The sequence below is a fragment of the Dermacentor variabilis genome, chromosome 9 (assembly GCF_050947875.1).
Source record: "Dermacentor variabilis isolate Ectoservices chromosome 9, ASM5094787v1, whole genome shotgun sequence".
Classification (NCBI taxonomy): Eukaryota; Metazoa; Arthropoda; class Arachnida; order Ixodida; family Ixodidae; genus Dermacentor; species Dermacentor variabilis.
In genome coordinates, this window is record NC_134576.1 from 108,642,088 (window position 1) to 108,662,512 (window position 20,425).

General features: G+C 50.9%; 1 protein-coding gene across 1 annotated transcript; it reads right to left on the reverse strand.

Annotated features, from left to right (window-relative positions):
- Window positions 1–579: 579 nt before the first annotated feature.
- LOC142557257 (solute carrier family 22 member 7-like) lies at window positions 580–19,579 on the reverse strand. Its single transcript, XM_075668965.1, has 6 exons — window positions 18,318–19,579; window positions 14,491–14,848; window positions 8,932–9,063; window positions 7,640–8,018; window positions 6,651–7,068; window positions 580–2,601 (listed from the first exon to the last, which is right to left on the reverse strand). The coding sequence occupies exons 1-6, from the start codon at window positions 18,428–18,430 to the stop codon at window positions 1,527–1,529; spliced, it is 2,475 nt and encodes an 824-aa protein (XP_075525080.1). The 5' UTR covers window positions 18,431–19,579; the 3' UTR covers window positions 580–1,526.
- Between the last annotated feature and the right edge of the window lie 846 nt (window positions 19,580–20,425).

Genomic DNA, 20,425 nt, shown 5'->3' on the forward strand with positions numbered 1-20,425 from the left:
CAGAGCTGCAGAGGAGGCTCAGGCAGTAGCCAACGTTCGAAGAGGAGGACTTGCGCATCACACGGTTCCCCTTGTGGTTAGGCCGACTCCAAGACGAGGCCTACTTGGCTCGGACTCGGCACCCCATACAATGCACTTTGTGGGCATACGCTGCGTGTTCCCTTCCTTCTCTGTTGTCACTGTCTCTGTTCGTGGGGCAAAGCAATGTCACTGTTGACATTGCTTTGCCCCACGAATTGCCACAGCGCATGTTATGGTTAAGCTACTACTGCCCTTGTTCGCAAAGCTGCACAATTGATATGCATAAATTCGTTCAAAAGCTATGCTAATAGGTCCGCCCGACCTAACTACAGTAAAGCAGTGACCCGAATAACGTTAAACACAAAAAGAAATCTCTATTCCGAAAAAGCGATCTGGCATGCATGCACACACACACACACACACACACACACACACACACACACACACACACACACACACACACACACACACACACACACACACACACACACACACACACACACACACACACACACACACGTGTGCATGCGTCTGTGTGCGCGTGCGTGCGTGCGTGCGTGCGCATGTCTTGTTTATACAATACCTTATTTTTGATTAAGATGAGACAAAGCACGCACTAGAGTATTGGGGAAAGGAATAAACTCTCAACTGTGGCTATTAACGTTGCTTTCGTAGACTCAAGGGTATATGCGTCCTTTCTTTACTCCTGCCAGAAGGATGGCACAAATAGGTCTGCAATAGCAGTGTATGATTAACGGAAATCCTAGATGACATATTAATATCTCCTTTTTTCTTACGGAATGCAGGAATTCAAGTTTATTATTCATTGCGTTTCAAGTGAATTAGTGAGTGACCTTGTGGGCGCAACGGAACGCGCGCGCTTGTACGTCCTCAACTAAGCATCAACACAAAGGGTCTAATATGCATCTCACGCTGGCATAATAGGCGCACACATATAGTTAGAAATACTAAATCCGACAATAAGAAGCGCGTATGACACGAAACCTGCTTGAAAGCCAACCGCTTGCGCAAGGCTTAATGCATGCAGCGAAACCGGCTGTGTTCATCGTGAAGGGGGTTCTTGACCAAGGTACCAAAGCAGAGAGGATACAACTAATGCTCAAAACGTCATAAACAAGGGCTGCGGTTTAGAAGCTAGTGGTGACCTGCATAAATGTCTCTGCGGTTCTAGGGAAACGTCCAGAACTCCACAACTAAAAGGTTTCAGTTCGCACGCTCTTCGGCGCACAGACAAGTCACAGCAAGCAGCCTTTGCTGCAGCGCTATTACGTGTCAATATGGATGAAGTCTGCCTCCCACTCGTGCTTGAGCGCTGGACAGAGGTACAGAGCTGAGGTAAGCAATACGTAAAAGGAAAAAAGAAACATACTGAATACCGCGGCGACACGTACAACAGACGGGAATTCTTTACGTACGTTTAAAATTTCAACAATCAGAACGTGAAATTGAAACGACGGTGCGAGACATTTTACACTCCGGGGATTTCAGTCGCAAGCCGCGAATAATTTCCTCTCGGGCAAGTAGCCAGAGTCGGTCGATGGACGCGGCTCCGCGAAGCTCTTCGACGCGCTCGACATGCTGTAGCGCTTGAGCTGCGAGATGGCGTCGAACAACGCGTCGGGCACTCGCGCGTCTTTGGTCTCGGGCAGCTGCTCGACCAGCAGCATGGCCACGATGGCCAGCGACAGGCCGAGCATCTTCCGCACCGCCGGGTCCTGGCCCTCGAAGAGGCTCATCAGCGCGACGCCGCCCAGAACGCCCGACGAGCAGACGGTGGCGAAGCCCGCGGCGCGATCGGCCGTCGCGTACAGCTCGAGGCAGTAGACGCAGGCGAAAGCGAGGTTGACGAACGCGGAGGCCAACACCAGCTCGCCGACGACGACGAGGGCGTACGAGTCGCCGCTCGGGAGGGCCAGCTCGACGAGGGCTTGTAGCGCGATGGCGGCGCAGCTCAGCGGGAGACCCAGCATCAGCGCCCTCTTGCGCTCGCAGCGTCGCAGAAATTGAGCCGCCACCAGGACGCTGACGGCGCGCGGGATCACCAGGACCGCCGCCCGCCAGGAGGACGGAGCCGGCGGGGACAGGTCCCGTTTCGGTTCGCCGCATTCCGACGTCTCGTTCATGATGACCATCAGGCTTAAGAAGAGCGCCGACAGCGACGCGGTCCTCGCCACTAATCCGGGTAGGACGATCGTGCTGGCAGCGCTGCCAGGTTGCAGAGACGCCTCCGTGGTGCGACGTCCTTCGGCCGCCGCGGCGGCCTTGGCATCACGCAGCCGCTGTACAGCGGCACGGTCCAGTTCGACGTCGGAGCGACGCCCTCCTCCATGAGGGGACGTGGCGTTGTGCCTGTCGATGAAGTCGGCGACGTCACCGGTGACGAGCCGCCAACGCGAGGACTCCCGGACGGCCTGGAAGCTGGTCAGCAGCAGGGAGACCGGAACGAGGAAGGCGAACGCCAGCGTTCGCCGGTCGAACACATGCTCGGCGGCGCTGAGAAGGCAAGGAGCCCAGCCGCAGATCATGCTCGCCGCCATCGCCCCGCAGAGGTAGTCAGTCCTGCGTTATACCGCGGCAGCTTTACCGGGTTCTTCACTCGTTCGAGTGTACCCGTGAGGCCCCATCGATAGGCGTTCTTGCAGCTTGTCGCGACATGCTCGAGCCGTTAAGTTTGAAACGGCAATGCGACTCCTGGCAGGAGCGAATCAAGCGCAGCTTGAAGGGGAGCTCTCTTCTGAACAGACAACTGTTCAAGTGGGCTCAACATCGTTTCAGAAGAGCTATTTGTACAGGTCTGGGAGGGGGGTCATGGATAGGTGAAGTGCTAATCTTAGAAGGCGGGGAGGGAGGCCAAGGCCATCCCTCTCCAATTGGATCGGTCTGGGACTCTTAGTGGACAGCGGCTTGAAGACTGCGCTTTCACATAATCATCATCAACATCAGCAGGCTGTCTATGTCCACCGCGGGTTGAGGGGCATTCCCAGCAATCTCTCCAATTACCGCTATCTTGCGCTAGCTAATTCCAAGTTATGCCTGCAGATTTCCTCTTTTCATCACACCAACTAATTCTTGGGTGTCCTCGACTGCGCTTACCTTCCCTTAGCACCCCCTTCTATAACTGTAGTAGACAACCGGCAGACCGTCCTACCTATTAAGTGACCTACCCACCTCCATTCTTTTTCTTTTAATGTCAACTGAAATAACAGTTATACCCATCTGCTCTCTAATCTTCACCAGTTTCGGTATCGCCTCTGTCGTGTGGTGACGTCACGACGCGGAGAACGCTCAAGCGAGACATTGCGAGATTCTGACACTAGCCCCGACTCGCTCGGGCGCCTGATATGTTCCCGCATCGGCCTCATAACAAGCAGCAGCATGGGAGGCCACCAAGTGAGCCTGGGCGAGTGTCGAAGAATCGCAATGTCCTGCTCTCACGTGACCACGTCCTCCCTACTGACGTCACAACGCGGAAACCTCCTGGAAAATAAAACCGAGAATAGCTGTAGAAAATGTATTATATTACATTATTCAGGGCGCTATATGGGATTTCCCAGTATTTTTTCTATGTTTCAGATGCCTAGGACATTCATATTAAGAAAAAACAAAGAATGAGTAGTTGGAAATATCCTGTCAGTGTACCCTCTGAAAAGCATGTTCAAGGGTGTACGGCTCACCAACAGCGTTACCCAGGCTTCCATGTATGCCGATCCTAAGATACGATGACACAAAGCAAAAGGCAATACAAAGGGACAATCGGAAAACCATGCCTTGCGAGAGACAGGGTGTCGAACCGAACCGGAATTGAACCGAAGAACCGGAGCACCACCGTTATTTTCAACTGAACCGCAACTGAACCAAATCGTTATTTTTCCTTCATGTTGGAACTTAACCCGAACCAGAACTTAGTGAAGGAACCGTTTCGAGAAGATTCGGCCAGCAGTTCACAAGAACCTGCATGAGGGCCACCGTTGCGCCACAGCAATTCGTAGATTTAGCGACTTTCTTCTCTTCTTAGTGACAAATCTTTTTAGTGACATGACAGAACAAGTGGTGATATTTCAGTGGCTTTTAAACTAGGGAAGATCCAAAATCGCGCTTTCATTGAATGTACTTTATTATTCAAAAGCTACATGCAAGCGGCCGAAATTAGCATGATGTGACCACGATGAAAGAGCGGTCGGTCGTTTTCACACTGTGCTTTACAACACTGTGCCCTTCAGAAGATTCACGTTGCGCTGACAAAGTGAATTAAAAAAACTTTTTTTTTTTTACAAACGCGATTTGAAAGTGTCTTAACGTGACGAGTGCTGCACATTGACTAAATACGTTCGATTGGTGAACACTTGCAAGCGTATCAGTGAACAAGATTCCCAAAACTTATCGCAATAAACCTCGTGGTGAGATCTAGAACGGAGCAGGTGAACAATTAAGACAGATGGACCTTAGAAAGACGTCCATATCAGAGCGGCTGGGCCCGGTCGACACTAGCATGAACACACTGTTTCTTGATAATCGCATTGCTTTTGACAAATTAATATTGCACTTTCATCTATATCAAAGGGTGAAAGCGCAGCACTTGACCTGCAGTGTGTGCGTGTGCGTGCGCGTGTGTGTCACGCATTTGTAATCGCCAATGTTAACATGCAACCTAAGCGCGTGTCGCAGAATTGAGCTTACCTGTCAGAATCGCCGAGGCCTAGAAAATTTGTAGATATAATGCCGAGCAAATGTTCGCTTTTTTCCATGCTGGGAAAATCATATAACTTATGTTCGTTTGAATCGCGCTGCGTCTGTAACCTAACAGCCTGAAGATAAACGCAGAATTCGCCTGCTGTTATGCAAGTATTTTTTTTATGGGGTTTTACCTGCCAAAACGACGATCTGATTATGAGGCACGCCATAGTGGAGGACTGCGGAAATTTCGACCACCTGGGGTTCTTTAACGTGCACTTATATCTAAGTACACGGGTGTTCTCGCATGTGGCCCCCATCGGAATGCGGCCGCCGTGGCCGAGATTCGGTGCCGCGACCTCGTGCTTAGCAGTCAAACACCAAAGCCACTAAAGCAACCACGGCGGGTGCGTGAAAGTATATCAGCAAAGCAAAAGTTATCTACAGTCTGCTGGTAAATTCAGAGCTTGTCCTTCAACTGCGTAGGTATCAGACAAACGCGAAGCGTGTCGGCTGATCAGTTACGCCACGTTAGCTGAATTATATTGTTTCATAGTGCCCATGTTGCTTAAAATTCATTCAAATTTAACACATCGTTGGCTTCACCAGTTATGTAACCTTTAGATTTATTCCAAGATATGTCAGAAGATAAATAGGCACCAATGTACATATGTTCAACGCGGCCTATAGCGGAGCACCAGACTGTCTGTAAAAAGAAACGAAGGGCTCGACTGACTACGACTCGGTGCCTGAGATGATATCGCCGTTCGTATATAGTAGACACGAAATCCAGAAACGCATGCTTTTTTTTTTTTTATGCTCCAACAGTTCTCGATCGACGAAAGCAAGTGCTTGCTGATTGCGCTTTTGCCGTCGCACGAGCGGTATTGATTGCTATTGTACTGTTTCTGCGTTATCGTTAACCTTACTGTATTATTCCTTCAATGACTCCTCAGAACCTCAACCGGCGATATGCACAATGGAATACGGCAGCTCGCAGGCACAACAATAGGATTAATAGTGCTTTCAACACATTGGGCACTGTGGCCTCCGAAAAAAAAGAAAGATGACACAGCACGGGCCTGCACGTCTGCAGTCACAGTGTATTCGCTTTGGTGCGGAATATTATATCCACCGGAGTTCATCAGTCTCCGTCACGCAGGAGCAGAAATAAGCTACCTTTTGTTCAATTATATTTATTCAAAACCGGTATGAACCCTCATGAACTGGTTCGAACAGGTTTAAACCGTTGCTTCGGAGACGGGCCAAAACGGAACCGGCTAATATCCAGAAGCAAGAGGGTGGCTACTGGGGAGGTTGATGAAACATTCTTCAGGCAAGGCGAAATCCTTTCTAGCGGGCAAAGCGTAGAGAGAAACGAAGAAGCTCTGCTCTTTTTACGATATGCGCACTACTGAGGATTTCTTCTTTGTCTAATGAATGTTTCACCGTTTGTACACCCTGGCTAGAGGCGCGACACCCTGTCGACGACACCGCGCTGATCTGCTCCGTCCACCTCACCGGCAGCGGAAACTCCGGCCACACCGAGTGAGATGACTTCAGTACGTCTCACGAAGCCGTCTCTAACGTAGAAGACGCCACGTTGTATCACGCAGACCACGCGAGTCCGAAAACAGCCACCGGGTCGAGTGCCGCCGAGCGTATAACGTGGGATGCAACATAAAGCACTCTCCCATCGCGGCTAAAACAGACAGACGCCTATTAATAAAGGCAGCTTTACGCAATTAGACGGCGCTACAGCGCCCCTTAAAAAAGAAGGCCTATAGATAAGTGGTGTTAACATTGCAACCCACTGGAAGGCCATCGTGCTTTCGCTGTACTGCCGGCAGTCACAAAAGGGACCGCTGACGTCATGGCCGCAACGCTTGGAACATCGCGACTATTCGTCGTGAAAAAAAAAATGCGCAATCACCGACCTGCTGGCTTCGTAGGTGACCTCGAACAGAAGAACGATGGAAACGAGCGAGAAGCCGTTCAGCGAGCCCGCCACCACCATGCGCAGCAGGACGAGCTGCAGGAACGAGTGCGCGAGCACGGTCAACGCCGCGGCGGCCACCACGAGCACGGCGCACGCGAGCAGGACCGGCCTGCGACCCGTTCTGTCCGCCATCTTGCCGAGGAAGGGCGCGCAGACGACGCCCCCGAGGTAGGTGTAGAGGCGCGCCGCGAGCACCAGCCACGCGTTGGAGCACACCAGGTCCCACTCGTTCAGGGCCGTCAGCACGCCCGGGGGCACGTCGTAGTCCCAGTCGCGGCACGGGAGCTCGCCCCGAGGCCGAGCGACGACCCCGGGCCACAACGCCGAGGAGGAGGCGGAGCCCGATGTGGCCGCTGCTGCTGCGTCGTCCAGAGAGGGAGCGAACTTGCGTGAAGTTATATCGCAGTATCGGCCAACGGGCGAAGCAATAGAGAGCTTTAGTTTAGGGGACGCAAGCGGCATGCGTACACAAGAACCAGAGCCGACGGTACTCCGCATGCGCAGACCCTACGTCAGCGCATGCGCAGAACCGTCGCCCCTGGTTCTTTTGTGCGCAAGCCGCTTGCGTCCCCTAAACTAAAACCCTCTAACGACTGCGATTGTGACGCGGGATTTTATGTGATCAACCTCGCACTCGCGCGACGTCGGAATCGCGCACCGCGTGAACCATCCGTAAGCAGCCCGACCCACCCAAATTTATATAGATCGCTGTCGCATGTAGTGCACACGTTTCGTTTGAGGGGTCCCTGATCACTGAATTCCTGATCTGTCACCGAATGCTGTCAATGCAGTACTAAAAGAAAGACAGAACGCGTGTAGTTTCCCGAGCTTGCGAAACTCCTGGAACGTAAACTGTCGCCCATCACGCGATAACGAACTGTCAGCAAACTCGTCAACCCTAAACACGCCTGTGTGTATAGTGCGCACCCGTGCCGTGCGAGTAGGGAAACCTGTAGACGGTGCATCTGCTGTAGCGGCCGTCGGGACCCACGGGAACGGAGGCGTTCTTCCACGCCTGCGCGCTCTGGTTGGCGAACTCGGGCGGCTGCCTGCACCAGTGGTCCACCGCGTCGACGGGCGCCAGCAGCCGCATCGACTGGTAGTGGAAGGCGAGCGCCCCGAGCGACAGCTGGGCGCAGGCCAAGATGCGTAGCTGGTGCGATCCCTGGCCCAGAATCTCGCTCGTCGACGGCTCGGCCGACGTGAGGCGGTACGACTGCGCGTCGCCGAACGTGACCGTACTCTGTCCGCGCGATTTGCGCTTGGGCGACGGCGACAGCGTGGGGTCCTGGCCATCGTAGGAGACCTGCGCATGCACATGCCAGTTCAGAAAAGAAATTCAAAGGCACCTCAGGAGGCGCGGGTTGAAATTGCACCGCTTCCATGCTTGGCGCGATATCTAGAGAAATTGCGGACCACGTGGTGTAACAGAGTGATCAAATGGTTGCGGCATCGGCCAATCGTTACACGAGCACACGCGCTCGTCCCTATGCGCTCCGTCTCTACAACCCCGTGCGGTGCCGAGAAGGCTAGGGCTCGTTATCAGCCATTCAGTAAACGAGCCTATTGTTCGGAGAAGGGAAGAGGGCTCTCCCACTGCGCGCTGCTAATACTTCTGACAAGCTTCCTTTAAATCGTCCTCGCGCTGAGAGAGGTTACAGGCCGACAATGGATGAGCCTTTCTCCGGATTCTATATTCTGGTTTGCTGTCGCGACCCGTAATTTTCGCTTCAGTGCCAGGAGTCTGCGACGCCCAGCACGGCTACCCAGTTGATGATCGTGACCGAGGATAGTACGCGATGACCATGCAGTATGCACCAATCACCGGAAGGGCCCAGGGTCTCCTTCTAGATCTGCTCAGAGGCCAGGCGAGGGCCCCCTTTACGGTAGCCAAGCCCCCTTGTCGAAAACGTCCGCTTCATGCTTAAGCTTCCATTTTTGGCCAAGCGTTGACTACTTGTAGTCCCATGCGTTGTGGGCAAGTCGTGTAGTCGACCTACTTTTCCTTGGATGTCCTGTCCCGAGCTGAGCCGGTATTGTGGACGCCAGGGTAGCAACGGGAAGCATTTCATGGGGCGTTCTATTTGTGGTCACGCTACAGCCAGCCTTCGTCGGTGTGAAATGGCAGCGCTGCTAAATATACAGTATATGACCATATAACATGTTTATCGTGACACAAATATATTATCGAACTATACAGCAATCTTTCCGTGGCTTACCGCTGGTGACGGCAGCTCCAAAGACGGCGGCATCATCAGCCTGTCATCCTTCTCGATAGGGGCGAAGCCGGACACTGGTCGGCTTTGGGCCAATACATTCTCGGACTCGTCCACATCTCGCATACCAATGGCCTGTGTACGTGCACAAAAAGGGGAAAAAGAAAGAACTGGATGTAATATCCAAGTATAGCCAGACACATCTTCGGATGGCAACCGAAGCTTTAAAATTCCTGACGAGCGAGCCACCCCCGCTTCTAAGTCATCCAGCACCATGTCGCCGTTACATTGGTGTCAGAAGTGCCAAATTAATATCGCTCACGGCCAACGCCGCGGACGCCGACGCCGACACCGACGCCGACGACACCGGCTTTTCTGCGACACGAGCTCCTTAACGCTATCGCGTTAAAACAACAGGAAGAGTGACAACAATATATCTACATCATGGAAGACAATGCCAGCAGGAAATTTCAACAGGCAGGCTAGCACAACATGGCGCAATACAACCGCCAATCCCTAGTTTTGAGCTCCGAGCAACCGACGCCACGAACATCGATCACGAATAGGCAAAACGGGTAGAACGGCTCCAAAACTTCCTCGTCGCGTCCGACATTAGCGTGGACACTCGCAGAAAGCTAATTAAGTCTGGGAAGAGGTGCTCGACATCGTACAGTCTCTCCCCGTTAGTACGTTATAAAACAACGTCAGAGTAGGACGCGGCCAAACCAAAGCTCGACCCCCGCTTCCGACACCTAGAGCCGACACTACTTTCTCTATTATTTTCTACAAGCAAGAAAAAAAATCACCGCCCAAGCAACCCGTACAATGTTTAACCAGCGAGGCTGAAACGTGCGGCCCCGGTGTTTATCACTGGGTTAATCCTGAATGTTCATTATACGACGGCTTGGTAGGCTGCCGTATCCTCGGCACCCAGTTGCTGCTTGCGCTAGGCTGCGCAACCCTGTTCTTGCTCCCGGGCTGCAGCATCATCACTGCGTAGACGAGCTCGTCCCCGGTTCTCCTCGTGGCGTTGCTGATCGAAAGATGCCTGCTCCTCAGGAGTAAGTATGTCGGGTGGCCTCGCCATTTCGGAGCCGGAGAGAAACTGCTGCGCGCGCGCTCGGCTGCGATTGAGACCAACGACGTCACCATACTGGCGAAGCCAATCGCGCCCCTTCTCTTTTTTTTTTTTTGTCACATGCGCATGGGATTGTTTTCCGCGTATAGGCGAACGGACGGACAAATCGGCTAGCCATATTGACCCCCTTTGCGGTGATCCTGTGGGAGCTGCCATGTTTGATCACGTAGTGACGCGTCCATTGCTTTCAACTGTTTACAATGGGTTTGTATGACGCCGGTGCGGCTTAGCAAACTTCTGTTTCGAGAGATATCGTAGAGGGTGACTGCGTGGACGAAACGACGCTTTGGCCGCAGCTTCAGACAACACGGAAAAGCGCTTTCGAAGCTGACTAAGCCATGTCCAAACGGCGCAAGCAACGTACATGGTGCTTGTTCTAAAAGTGGGGCCAAATATGTATTCCAAGCTATCCAAACTTTCGTCCCATGAATTGAATCAGGACAAGTGTGTTTCGCTCTCAGTTTTTTATTTGGCAAATATTTTGAAGCAGCGGCTTGTCACATTTCTGACTTCCTCGGCGCGGTCACCATCTGATTATTTTCTGCCTAATCGCTCGCGGGTTCTATTTTTTCTTGCTGCGCGCAAGCCTTGAAATGTAGCTGTTTTGTAACTTGTAACGCCTTGTAGCGAAAATGTGTTATCGCTAGTAACTCGCTTATTCTTGTGGACCGCCACGAAACGTTCAGCTTCGACCACTGGAGCGCTATCGGTGTAGTCAGCCATGTATTTTGTGTATATGGTAGCACATACATTCAAGTGTGCGCCCATTCACTCATTGTCACGTTGGCGATAGAGTAGGCGTAACAACGTGGCCAATGAGCAAATTTATGTATCCTCGAGGGGAGCGGTCAATCTCGAAGTGCCGGTAATACGTACGGACAGTTGCAGCAGCGGTCGGCAAACTTGGCCACACAGATTCATTCCATTCCTTAATATGCCAGTCACTATTTATACATCCAACTACTGCACACGTCTTCAATCCACATGATTCAATCCAGCATGATTGGAGCACAGTGGGTTAGCGGAAACTCGGTTGCATTTCCGACAACTGATCGTACAGAAGCAAGGTGGAAGCGGTAGTGGTTTCGCATTCGTGCGCTGTCGCTGAGGCAACGTGCGACACACCGCCGAAAGCGCCATCTAGTTTCTTTATAACAAACTGCTCCGCGAAAATAGTCAATACAGCTTAGCAGTAAAAAAAAAAACGCCGTTGAAAAGTTTGGATTCGTGTTACGCACGGGCCTCGACAGCTGTTCCGGCACGGTAACATTGCGAACGACGATTCTCAAATCAAGGTTCACATCACCCTCGAAACAACGTCGACCCGCCTGCGGAAATGTCACACGCCACTGGAGTTGTCAGAAGTCCTAGAGTAAGGACGACGGTTCGAATACCTTGAACGCAACGTAGAACGAGACGTCTCCGAGATCGAGAAAAGAGAATCAGCCTGCATTTTAGATAGAACAGCATGACACGTACAGCAAATCATCTGGCAACGTCGGTGCATCGGCGCCGCTACAAGCGACATCGAGGCGTAAATCCACCTTCTCTACAATCCTATGAAACGAGCGATGCGACAAGCCAAACTTTTTTCACATCTGCGCGTGTGTAATAGCCACATAAAGGTGGTAGGTTGTGCTGCCCGGGGGGAAAACTCGCAAGGCCTGCAACAAAATCGGGCATTTTGAGAAGATGTCTCGTTCGACGCTGCATTTAAAGCAGCAATTCATGAAAAGCTCAAGCAGTAACGAGCTATGACAATCCTAACAGACCCCCGGAGTAACGGTCCAAAGTCAACAACAAACCCATTGTCTTTCTAATCGACACAGATGCAAACGACGACGCAGCGGTGTCAGTCATCAATGAAAATAGTCTCCCTAACTGTAACATCAACAACTACTTTGAAGAAACTTCGGAGTTTTCGATACAGAACAACGTCTCGCTTACAGCTATGTGAGAAGCTCTGTTTGGCATACAAAGAAAAGTGCACCGAAGAAGACATCTTTCTTTACCCAGGAGTTCTGCAGCAACAACTTCTCTTGACTTTGTAGTTGTCACATATCAAATTGAAAAATTTTTAGAGGAAAAGCCAACTGTCCAAATGATTCCCAGATATATGACATGAAATTAAAAAGCTCAAAGATTATAAAATCTGCTTGTAGACAAAAAAAGTCCCTCCAATTCCCCAACCTCACAGATTCATAAGTATGGAATTGCACACCCGTACGGAGCAGCAGTTGATCTCACACCATCGCTGTCCGGGGTAGTTATCATTCCCAAACCCCATCATACTGACGAGATTGTGATATGCATTGTTATGTGCATTCCCAACACAGTGATTCAAAGCGAAAAACAGCTGCACCCAACTGTAGACGACATCATTGTGCCATTGAACTGAGCAACAGTTTTATCCAGCTTTGATTTGAAGAATGGCTACCGTCGATTGGGATCCTCTAGATAGCTGATGACGTTTTCCACAATTGTTGGCTTATTTCGCTACAAGTGTCTCATCTTCGACACTTGCAGTGCCGCAGAACTCTTTTATGACACCATCCGATAAACAATATCGCTAGTGTGCTGAACGTCAGCGACGATATCTTGGTCTTTCGTACAACTGAACAAGAGCTCAACGCTGCATTGTACGGGGTTTCTCGCGAGTCAAAACGCCAGACACGCCTCAAGAAGTCAATTCTCTTCTCCGCACGGTGTATTATCCCGGTTGTTTTTTGGGGGAACCTCGCAGATCTCGCGTAACCTTTACGGCAGTTGACACTCAGAAAGCAACTAGTGAATGACCTGACTGCCATCACCAGGCCTTCAACAATTAGAAACAAGCATATGTCAAACGCTTCTAGACTTGCCCACTGTGACCCGTCCAAACACACAAAACTTGTCGTTGATGCCATCGCTTACACCACATGAGTTTTGTGCAATTCTGACACAAAAATCGTCATATGCAAGCAGAGCGCTAACAACTGAAAGCCGCTGTTCTCAGATCAAACGGGAGATACTTGCAGCTGTGCAGTGTACAGATCACTTTCTACTTGTGCAGAGCCGACTTCGGTCGTCTCACAGATGACAAGCCTTTGGTTAGCTATTCTGGAAAACCCCAGATCAGCTCGCGATCTGCCCGTATACCGCGTTTTGCGTTACAGATACAGCAGTATGCATACGACGTGCAGCATACTGCCAGCAGCAGAAACACGCCCTGCTTCCTAAAACATCCACTGCCCCTCGAGACGCTGGAAACTCGAATCGCCAACAAAGTACTAGATTGCTATGTTTACTTTATCCAGCGCCAATGCATCCAAAGAGCCTCAATACAGGAATCAGTCAAACAAACAGATCCACAACTGCCTCGACTTGTGAAAGTCATCCCGCATATTTTGCTGTGGATGTCAAAACTAAAGCCATGTGTAGCAATAAGAGCACGATTGACAACAACACCAGAAGGTATTAATCCCAGTGGAACACGTCCGGTTCCCCTGATGAAACTCCGGGAACGTGCTGTACAACATGCACACCGTCGACACCAAAAGGTTATGCCTACTTGTTGCTGTCGCCAAACACGGAAGGTAGCACATCAGAACCTCTGCAACAGCCCGAGCCTCCAGATCAATGGTATCCTATCCATGACAGCAGACAACCCGGCCGCCTTGATGAGTGCATATGCTTTGTTAGCCTTGTAAGGCTTAGAAGATGTCGAGTATTAAGTGACTATAAACTCTGCGTGCGAAACACATAAAATGAGAGTATAAAATGTGTGCTCAAAATACTGGGGAAACCTTGCGCTAAGGAAACGCGTCAATACCGCGTCAAGTGTCAGCGTTAGTTCGTGTTTATTTGCGTGCCCAGTTTGCTTGTGTTTAATGGTTTGTTCAGTTAACCTTGTTGTGCTTTCTTAGTTCAGCTTTTTCCTTGCAGTGTAGTGCCCGACTTCAGCCACATACGATTCAGGTTGCACACAAGGTTGGCACACAACAAGACAGCTTCCTAACCAGCGAGTCTTTTCCGCCTCTGAATCTATTGCAATCTAAGTCATCAAGCTTCATGCCAACGCTACTTAGGATAGATATGTTGTTTCATTGACTTATCGATATATATGACACAGGTCAACAGTGGCCTCGCGTACTTTAAGTTGAACAGGGCAGAGTCGATTAATCGATCGCCTTGACAGACTTCTGCCAAACAGAAGTCTGTGTGCCTAACTACGACACGACTGCGTAGATTGATTGATTGATTGATTGATTGACTGATTGACTGACTGACTGACTGACTGACTGATTGATTGATTGATTGATTGATTGATTGATTGATTGATTGATTGATTGATTGATTGATTGATCCGACCGACTGCTGCACTGGCCCCGTGTCCTTAAACTGGGCCACGACGACACGTCCAGACATCGAGAAAACGTGCTCACTGCCGCCATGTCCGGGTCCGTGGCAACCTGCGTGATGCCGGTGCTCTCTGAGGCCTCGGCAGCCAGCGCGATGGACCCGAGTTTCTCGTCCCTGATGACGCTGCTGCTTTTTCCGCACGGCCCGGCCGCACCGCGGGTTGTGGTCGTCGTAGCGTTCTCCGGAACCGCTTTGGCCACCGGCGTCGAAGTGGCGCTGCGGGTGGCGGCCAGGTCGGCTCCCGAGTCGATCGAGATGGTCGTCAACGACACGGCATCCTTAAGGGGCGTGGATGCGTTGGATGGCAAGAGCATGCTCGCCTCGGAGTCACGCGACGGTGACGGTGTTCGCGTCTCACCGGCATGCCTCTTCTTCGATTTTCTGCAACGGGGCGATCGGACGACGCCGTATCAGCACGTGCACTCCTCTGAGCAAAAGTTTACAAACCGGAGATCTGGCGCTAAAGCCGATTTTCATTTGCGCATTTCAATGTAGCTTGAATTCGGGGATCGCAGTCGAAATTTGGCGTTGAGATCATTCCAGAAAAGTTCGTCAATTCCATCTTGTGGGCCTGAATAACGAATTGATTCAGTTTCTCCACGAGCCTGCCGTATGCGACTCAATAGAGAAGCGGCACACTGAGAACGACCCCTCCCCCGGAACTTTCTGTGTTAGTACGTGGCCTTACCGTTCTTTCCTTTTTCCCCCCTCGTCTTCCCCGTTTAAGAGTGTAACCCTGTCCCGTGTAGCTAGAAAACAATTTCTGGCTATGTCTGTGCTCACGGGTGCACGGCTTGGCATGGCGCGTGGCAAAAGTGAGGCTGCCGCCGTAAACCTTTATGCAAAAATTAATATAGAGAACTCTGACATAGGGATTGTTTAACTACAACGGGAATACTGGGCATCTTCTAATGTTCGTGTTTGTGTGAGTTGCATGTTCTTGTGACGTTTTTCGTCCCGCTTTAACTTTCCTGAGTTCCAAGAAATCATATTTCGCTATACCGGCAGGGAACAATTTTCTACGTACATGCATAATCTATGTGAGTTCTTCCGTACATGGCAAAATTTTTTTTGATATAATAAACTTTGCAAAGGCGTTTAAAGCCAGAAGAACGAAGCCTACGCAAATCCTTGTACTGCCCATCATTCCCACGCTGACTGAACCACCATGCTTACTGGTGGTTCAGTCAGCGCGGGAACATGTCGCCGTAGACACTAGCGCCAGAGTTTTCCCCAGTAACTTTCTCAAGAAACTGTGAACTACGCATAGCCTCCGAGATAGCGTGCTGGAAGTAGCTCGCGCAATCTCTAAGGCCATGAGCTATACCAGACCCAATAAACTTCCGCACTTGTGTAATCACAGTGGAGTTGGCTGAGAAAGAAGTGGCTTGTTTTATTCTGCATCTGATGCGCGGAATGCGTCTTTCTTACATCTTCGAATAAAATAATCGCGATCCATGCCCTAAAGACCTGCGCATATAATTTCTCGTGCGTTCTACGGCAAGCTTATAAATTTGTGATGAACTCTAAACAAAAAAGAGGTGGAAATGTGTGGGCCCTGTTTATACATAGTCTAAAGAGTCAGAAGAAGCGATGACGGTTGCACGAAGTAATTTTGGCTTCTGTGATAGAGGCGGGCGTACACTTTAAAAAAAACTTCACGTAGAAACCCGTGCTGCGCTTGTACGATTGCGGCGATTTGCATCGCGATTGGTACCCCTGTTGTATCTGCGAAAGAACCGTACCTTTTAGGTGCTAAGTGCCAAGCCCTATCTTCGAGGACGTTGAGGCGAGCCTGTTTTTCGACAGTGGTCACGTGTATCATGGATAGGTTAGGCAACGGTCCGCTTGATGATTGCGCTGCACGTTATCATACGTTCATTTCTATAGTTGATCTGTGGAGATATTATGCGACAAAAAATGGCGTTCTGTTGTATGTTCGAGACAAGATTAGGCCGCTTTTCTTCTACGTTTGTCACTGGTCATCCCTGTGAATCTGCAACCGCGTTCAGGGGAGGGGCCGGAGGAAGGAGCGGGGGACTGTCGCTCGCTCGTTGGTTCGTCCATTCGTTCGAGCTACTCGCATATTTTGGCAATGGTCTTCGATGGTTTCTACACGTTTTTTTTTTCAATAAACGCGAGAATTAAGTACGACGACGAACGACGCAAGCCATCTAGCTGAGGGTGGAGGGGAGAAAAATTATTAGCGGAGGGTGAGGGTCACTGTGGATAGGGATAATCGTTTACCAGGTGAGGATGAGGCTGACGTGAGAAGTAATCATGCGTTGGGTTCGGCAGAAAAAAAAGCATGGTGTCACGCGCGCACAAGCAAACATGAATAAGTCTCATTCGATGACCGCGGAATCTCCCTGTCAGAACGCTGTAGTGAAAAAATTACCGACGATTACGTTACTTCCTAATGCGAAATTTGAGCGCAGCAAATAAGCTGTTTCACCTTTTCGATAGATTGAGGCAAAGAAATCGAGCAACACATGTATGCGCTATCACAGAATTTTTTTTTTTATATTTCCCGTACTCCTGGATCATCTCGACGGCGGCGACGGTAAGCTTCTGCTTCGGCGGCACGCACCTCTGGATTCTGACGGCGACGGCGCTGGGCCTCAGCTCTGGCAGCTCGTTTAGCAGCAGCAGCAGCAGCAGCAGACGGAGGACTTCCATCGGTCGTCTCGCTCATGGCTCAGAAAGAACTGGCAGATAATTTCGCAGTGGCGAACGGCAGCGGCAATTTCGGCTCGGGCGGTGCACATATACAGATCCGCCGCCACCGATCTGGCTCTCTGATTGCCACCGCACAGGGCGAACGGCAGCGGCAATTTCGGCTCGGGCGGTGCACATATACAGATCCGCCGCCACCGATCTGGCTCTCTGATTGCCACCGCACAGGGGTTGCAATGGAGGAGGAGCGAAGAAAGGAATTAAGTTCGAGCCGGCGCTTTGACAACCGGAGACTCGCAGGAAGAGGGGGGAGGGGGGCGGCGTGTACACCCAGCGGCAAACGATGGGGGCAGAAGCGCGCGCAGCAAGCGGACAACACGATGAAGGGAGGAGGGAAGAGATAGCAGCGACTGACTGATGCCGCTGACGCCGATAGTGAGTCAACCCCAGCTGCGGAGTTGGTTTCAGGGACAACGCCGCCGATGCCGACACAAACAATATGATACCCTCGCTTCCGCAGCGCTAAGAACCAGGTCTAGCCGTGGGAAGGTGGTCACGTATTCGTCGACGTGCCGGGGCCTACGTGAAATAACCGGCGCGTCGGCAACTGAAGAACACCCTATCCGCCACACAAGAACAGGGGGGGGGGGACCCTTTCCTCCTCTTTCTGCATGGCGGCGACGGTGTTCTATGCAGTCACGTTATCTTGACTCTATGGCGGCGTCAGCGGCATCCAGCGGTATCAGTCGGTCGCTGCTAGCGCTGGGGGGATGAAAGGGGGGCGGAGCTGGTTACGAGGCCGACGACAATGCCGACGACGACGCGAAACCCAGGAACGGACGCCAAAGAGCTGCGCTCTAAAAAAAGACCATTTGCCCAGCTCTGTTGGCGAGTGGTTTGGTCTGAAAGAAGCGAGAGATTAATTTTCCTTAAATTTCAGTAAGCCCGCACTTAGATAAAATGGGCTTGATCCAGCGCCGTGCGTGAACTGCGAAGAACGCGACGTTGTTATGAACGTTGTTTTTACTGCAGCTGGAAAACAAAATTGTTCGCAAATTCGAGATATAGCAGACGACTACTCCTGATTGCCACAGCAGGGCGCCAGGCGGCGTCCAAGTTTGTGGCACCATGGTGATTGCATTATAGAAAAGGGCCCAATAACGCAGCAGCTCACCTCCTCTTGGACGTTGCCGAGGTCCCCGTTCCGGCCCGGGAGCGACTCCGATGGCGTTTCGGCGCCTTGGAGTCTTTTCCTTCTGCCTTGGAGTACGTGCCTCCTTCGCTCATTGTGCCAGCTAGACGCAAGGAGACGTTCTTCTCGGTCGAGGAACTCGATCGCGGCGAAACGCGAAACGGCGTTCGATTCAGCTTCTTCTTCGTAACCTTCTAGGCACGTGTGACCTCTGCTAAGGCACGCGGAAGCTTTGGCCCACATAGAGTTCCAAAAATGCATGAAATTTTTAGTACGAAGCCCCTTGCTGCGGCACTAGCTTTTGTTTTCCATATATACAATAATACTGTCTCAGAATACTCGAGAATATACTTTCTGTGTCCCTCTGTTGTGCTTCGCACTGCACCAATTAACCTATGGTCACGGCACTTTACCCTACCTAACCCTTCTGCATCCTGCATTAGGCTCGGATCTGCCAGAGAGTGTGAAATATATTTCGTTTCTTGTGCCTCCTTTAAGGCTTTTCCAGGTCCACTTCCTGTTACTTCGCTTCCTGAAGAAAGTATTCATTATTCGGAGCCTATTTCTTTACGCGAATTCTACCAACATCTCTGCTCTAGTGTTCCCAGAATCGATGCCGTAGTTGTCGATTGCTTGTTCCCCAACCTGCTTTTTGTCCATTTTTGCACTGAAGTCGCCCATGACTACAGTATGCTCCGTTTGCACATTTCTCCTCGTTAATTCAGCAACTTCATAAAACTGTTCTATTCCTTCATCATCGTGAGCGGAGATTGGAGCGTAGTCTTCTACTACCTTTATTCTATACCTCCCCCCCATATTCAGCTTTATTATATTACTATACGACTGCTACCCTCACATTAACGCTGTAGAATTCAATGTCGCTCGCTATATCCTTATGGATCAGATATCCCATCAGGAAAACGTTTGTAGTAGAGGACGTGGCCGTTAGTTACTACTGTATAAGCATCATCGGTTCTTCTAACCTCACTAACGCCAATAATATCCCAGGCAACGCCTGGTAATTCCTCACTTGAGAGGGTTCGCGCATTCAAATGTTGCCAGGTTCGATTTCCAGTGGTTACCTGTCCAGATCCAGAGATTCCTCTGCCACGTCGCAGGTCTGACCGCCGCCTTGATCAGGTTCTGCGCAGCAGCTGAGGATTGAGGGCGTTCGCTTAATTGAAGGAGTCGTGAGGCAGGTAGTGGCCGCGTACTGTGCCAGGGAGGCCAATTCTTGTTCTGATGAGGAAGTGCCTTTTGTTGAAGCTTAGCGGGCCTTCGTACACCTGCACAAAGGTCCACTAAGCGAGTCCAGTTTAACCCCACTAGCTCTCGGCAATTTCCCCCCCCCCCCGGTGTCAGTAACACGATAAAGCATGATAATTAAATGACTGCAGGGTGCCGTTTTCGTGTAATTCACTCGTTGATACCCGGTTGTCTGTGTCGACGTGTGCTTTTTTTTTTTCGTGCAAGCATAATTAAAGCAAGGCGACGCTGTGACACGCACGCTTCTTGAATGGCGAACTTCACATATGTGAACGCGAAACACGCGTTGCTACTTCAACTACGAAACGTTTGGTATTTCGTTACGTATCTCACTTTTTTTTTCGGTTAAAGCTGGACACACTTTGCTTCTTGTCCATCGCGATCGCTCGACGATACTTACAGGCTTCCACTTAATCAGCAGTTGGTACTCGCTTGGAGCTTACCAAAAGCGTTTCACAAAGGGGGGGGGGGGGGTCACGTGAGCGCGCGTCTCTGTCTTGTCTGACCGTGCGCCGCCCCGCGCCCTACCTTGGAGGTAGTGCAAAGATTTGACGAGCCAAGATGGCTGGCCGCTGACCGCACGCTGTCTCCACGCGCGCAGAGTGATGAAGGCCGCGTAATAAGCGCGTTGAAGGGGAAGTCGGCAGAAGCGTTCGCTCCCCTCCATTTTGCGCTATTCATCCCACCAGCATCGCGACAGTGTGTGTTCGCGGTCATCGAGTGATATAAGTAATAAGTACTAATAAGTAAGCGAATGTTTACTGCAAATATACGACCGATAAACCTACGACCCTTAATTCGCGTAATAGTGTAATACTTTGCTA

Coding starts and splice junctions, on each gene's coding strand:
- LOC142557257 (XM_075668965.1), bottom strand. CDS start 18,430: ATGAGCGAAGGAGGCACGTACTCCAAGGCAGAAGGAAAAGACTCCAAG. Junction 9,064..14,490: donor CGGACCCGGACATGGCGGCA/GTGAGCACGTTT, acceptor GCACGTACACAG/GCCATTGGTATGCGAGATGT. Junction 2,602..6,650: donor GTCACCTACGAAGCCAGCAG/GTCGGTGATTGC, acceptor GGTATAACGCAG/GACTGACTACCTCTGCGGGG.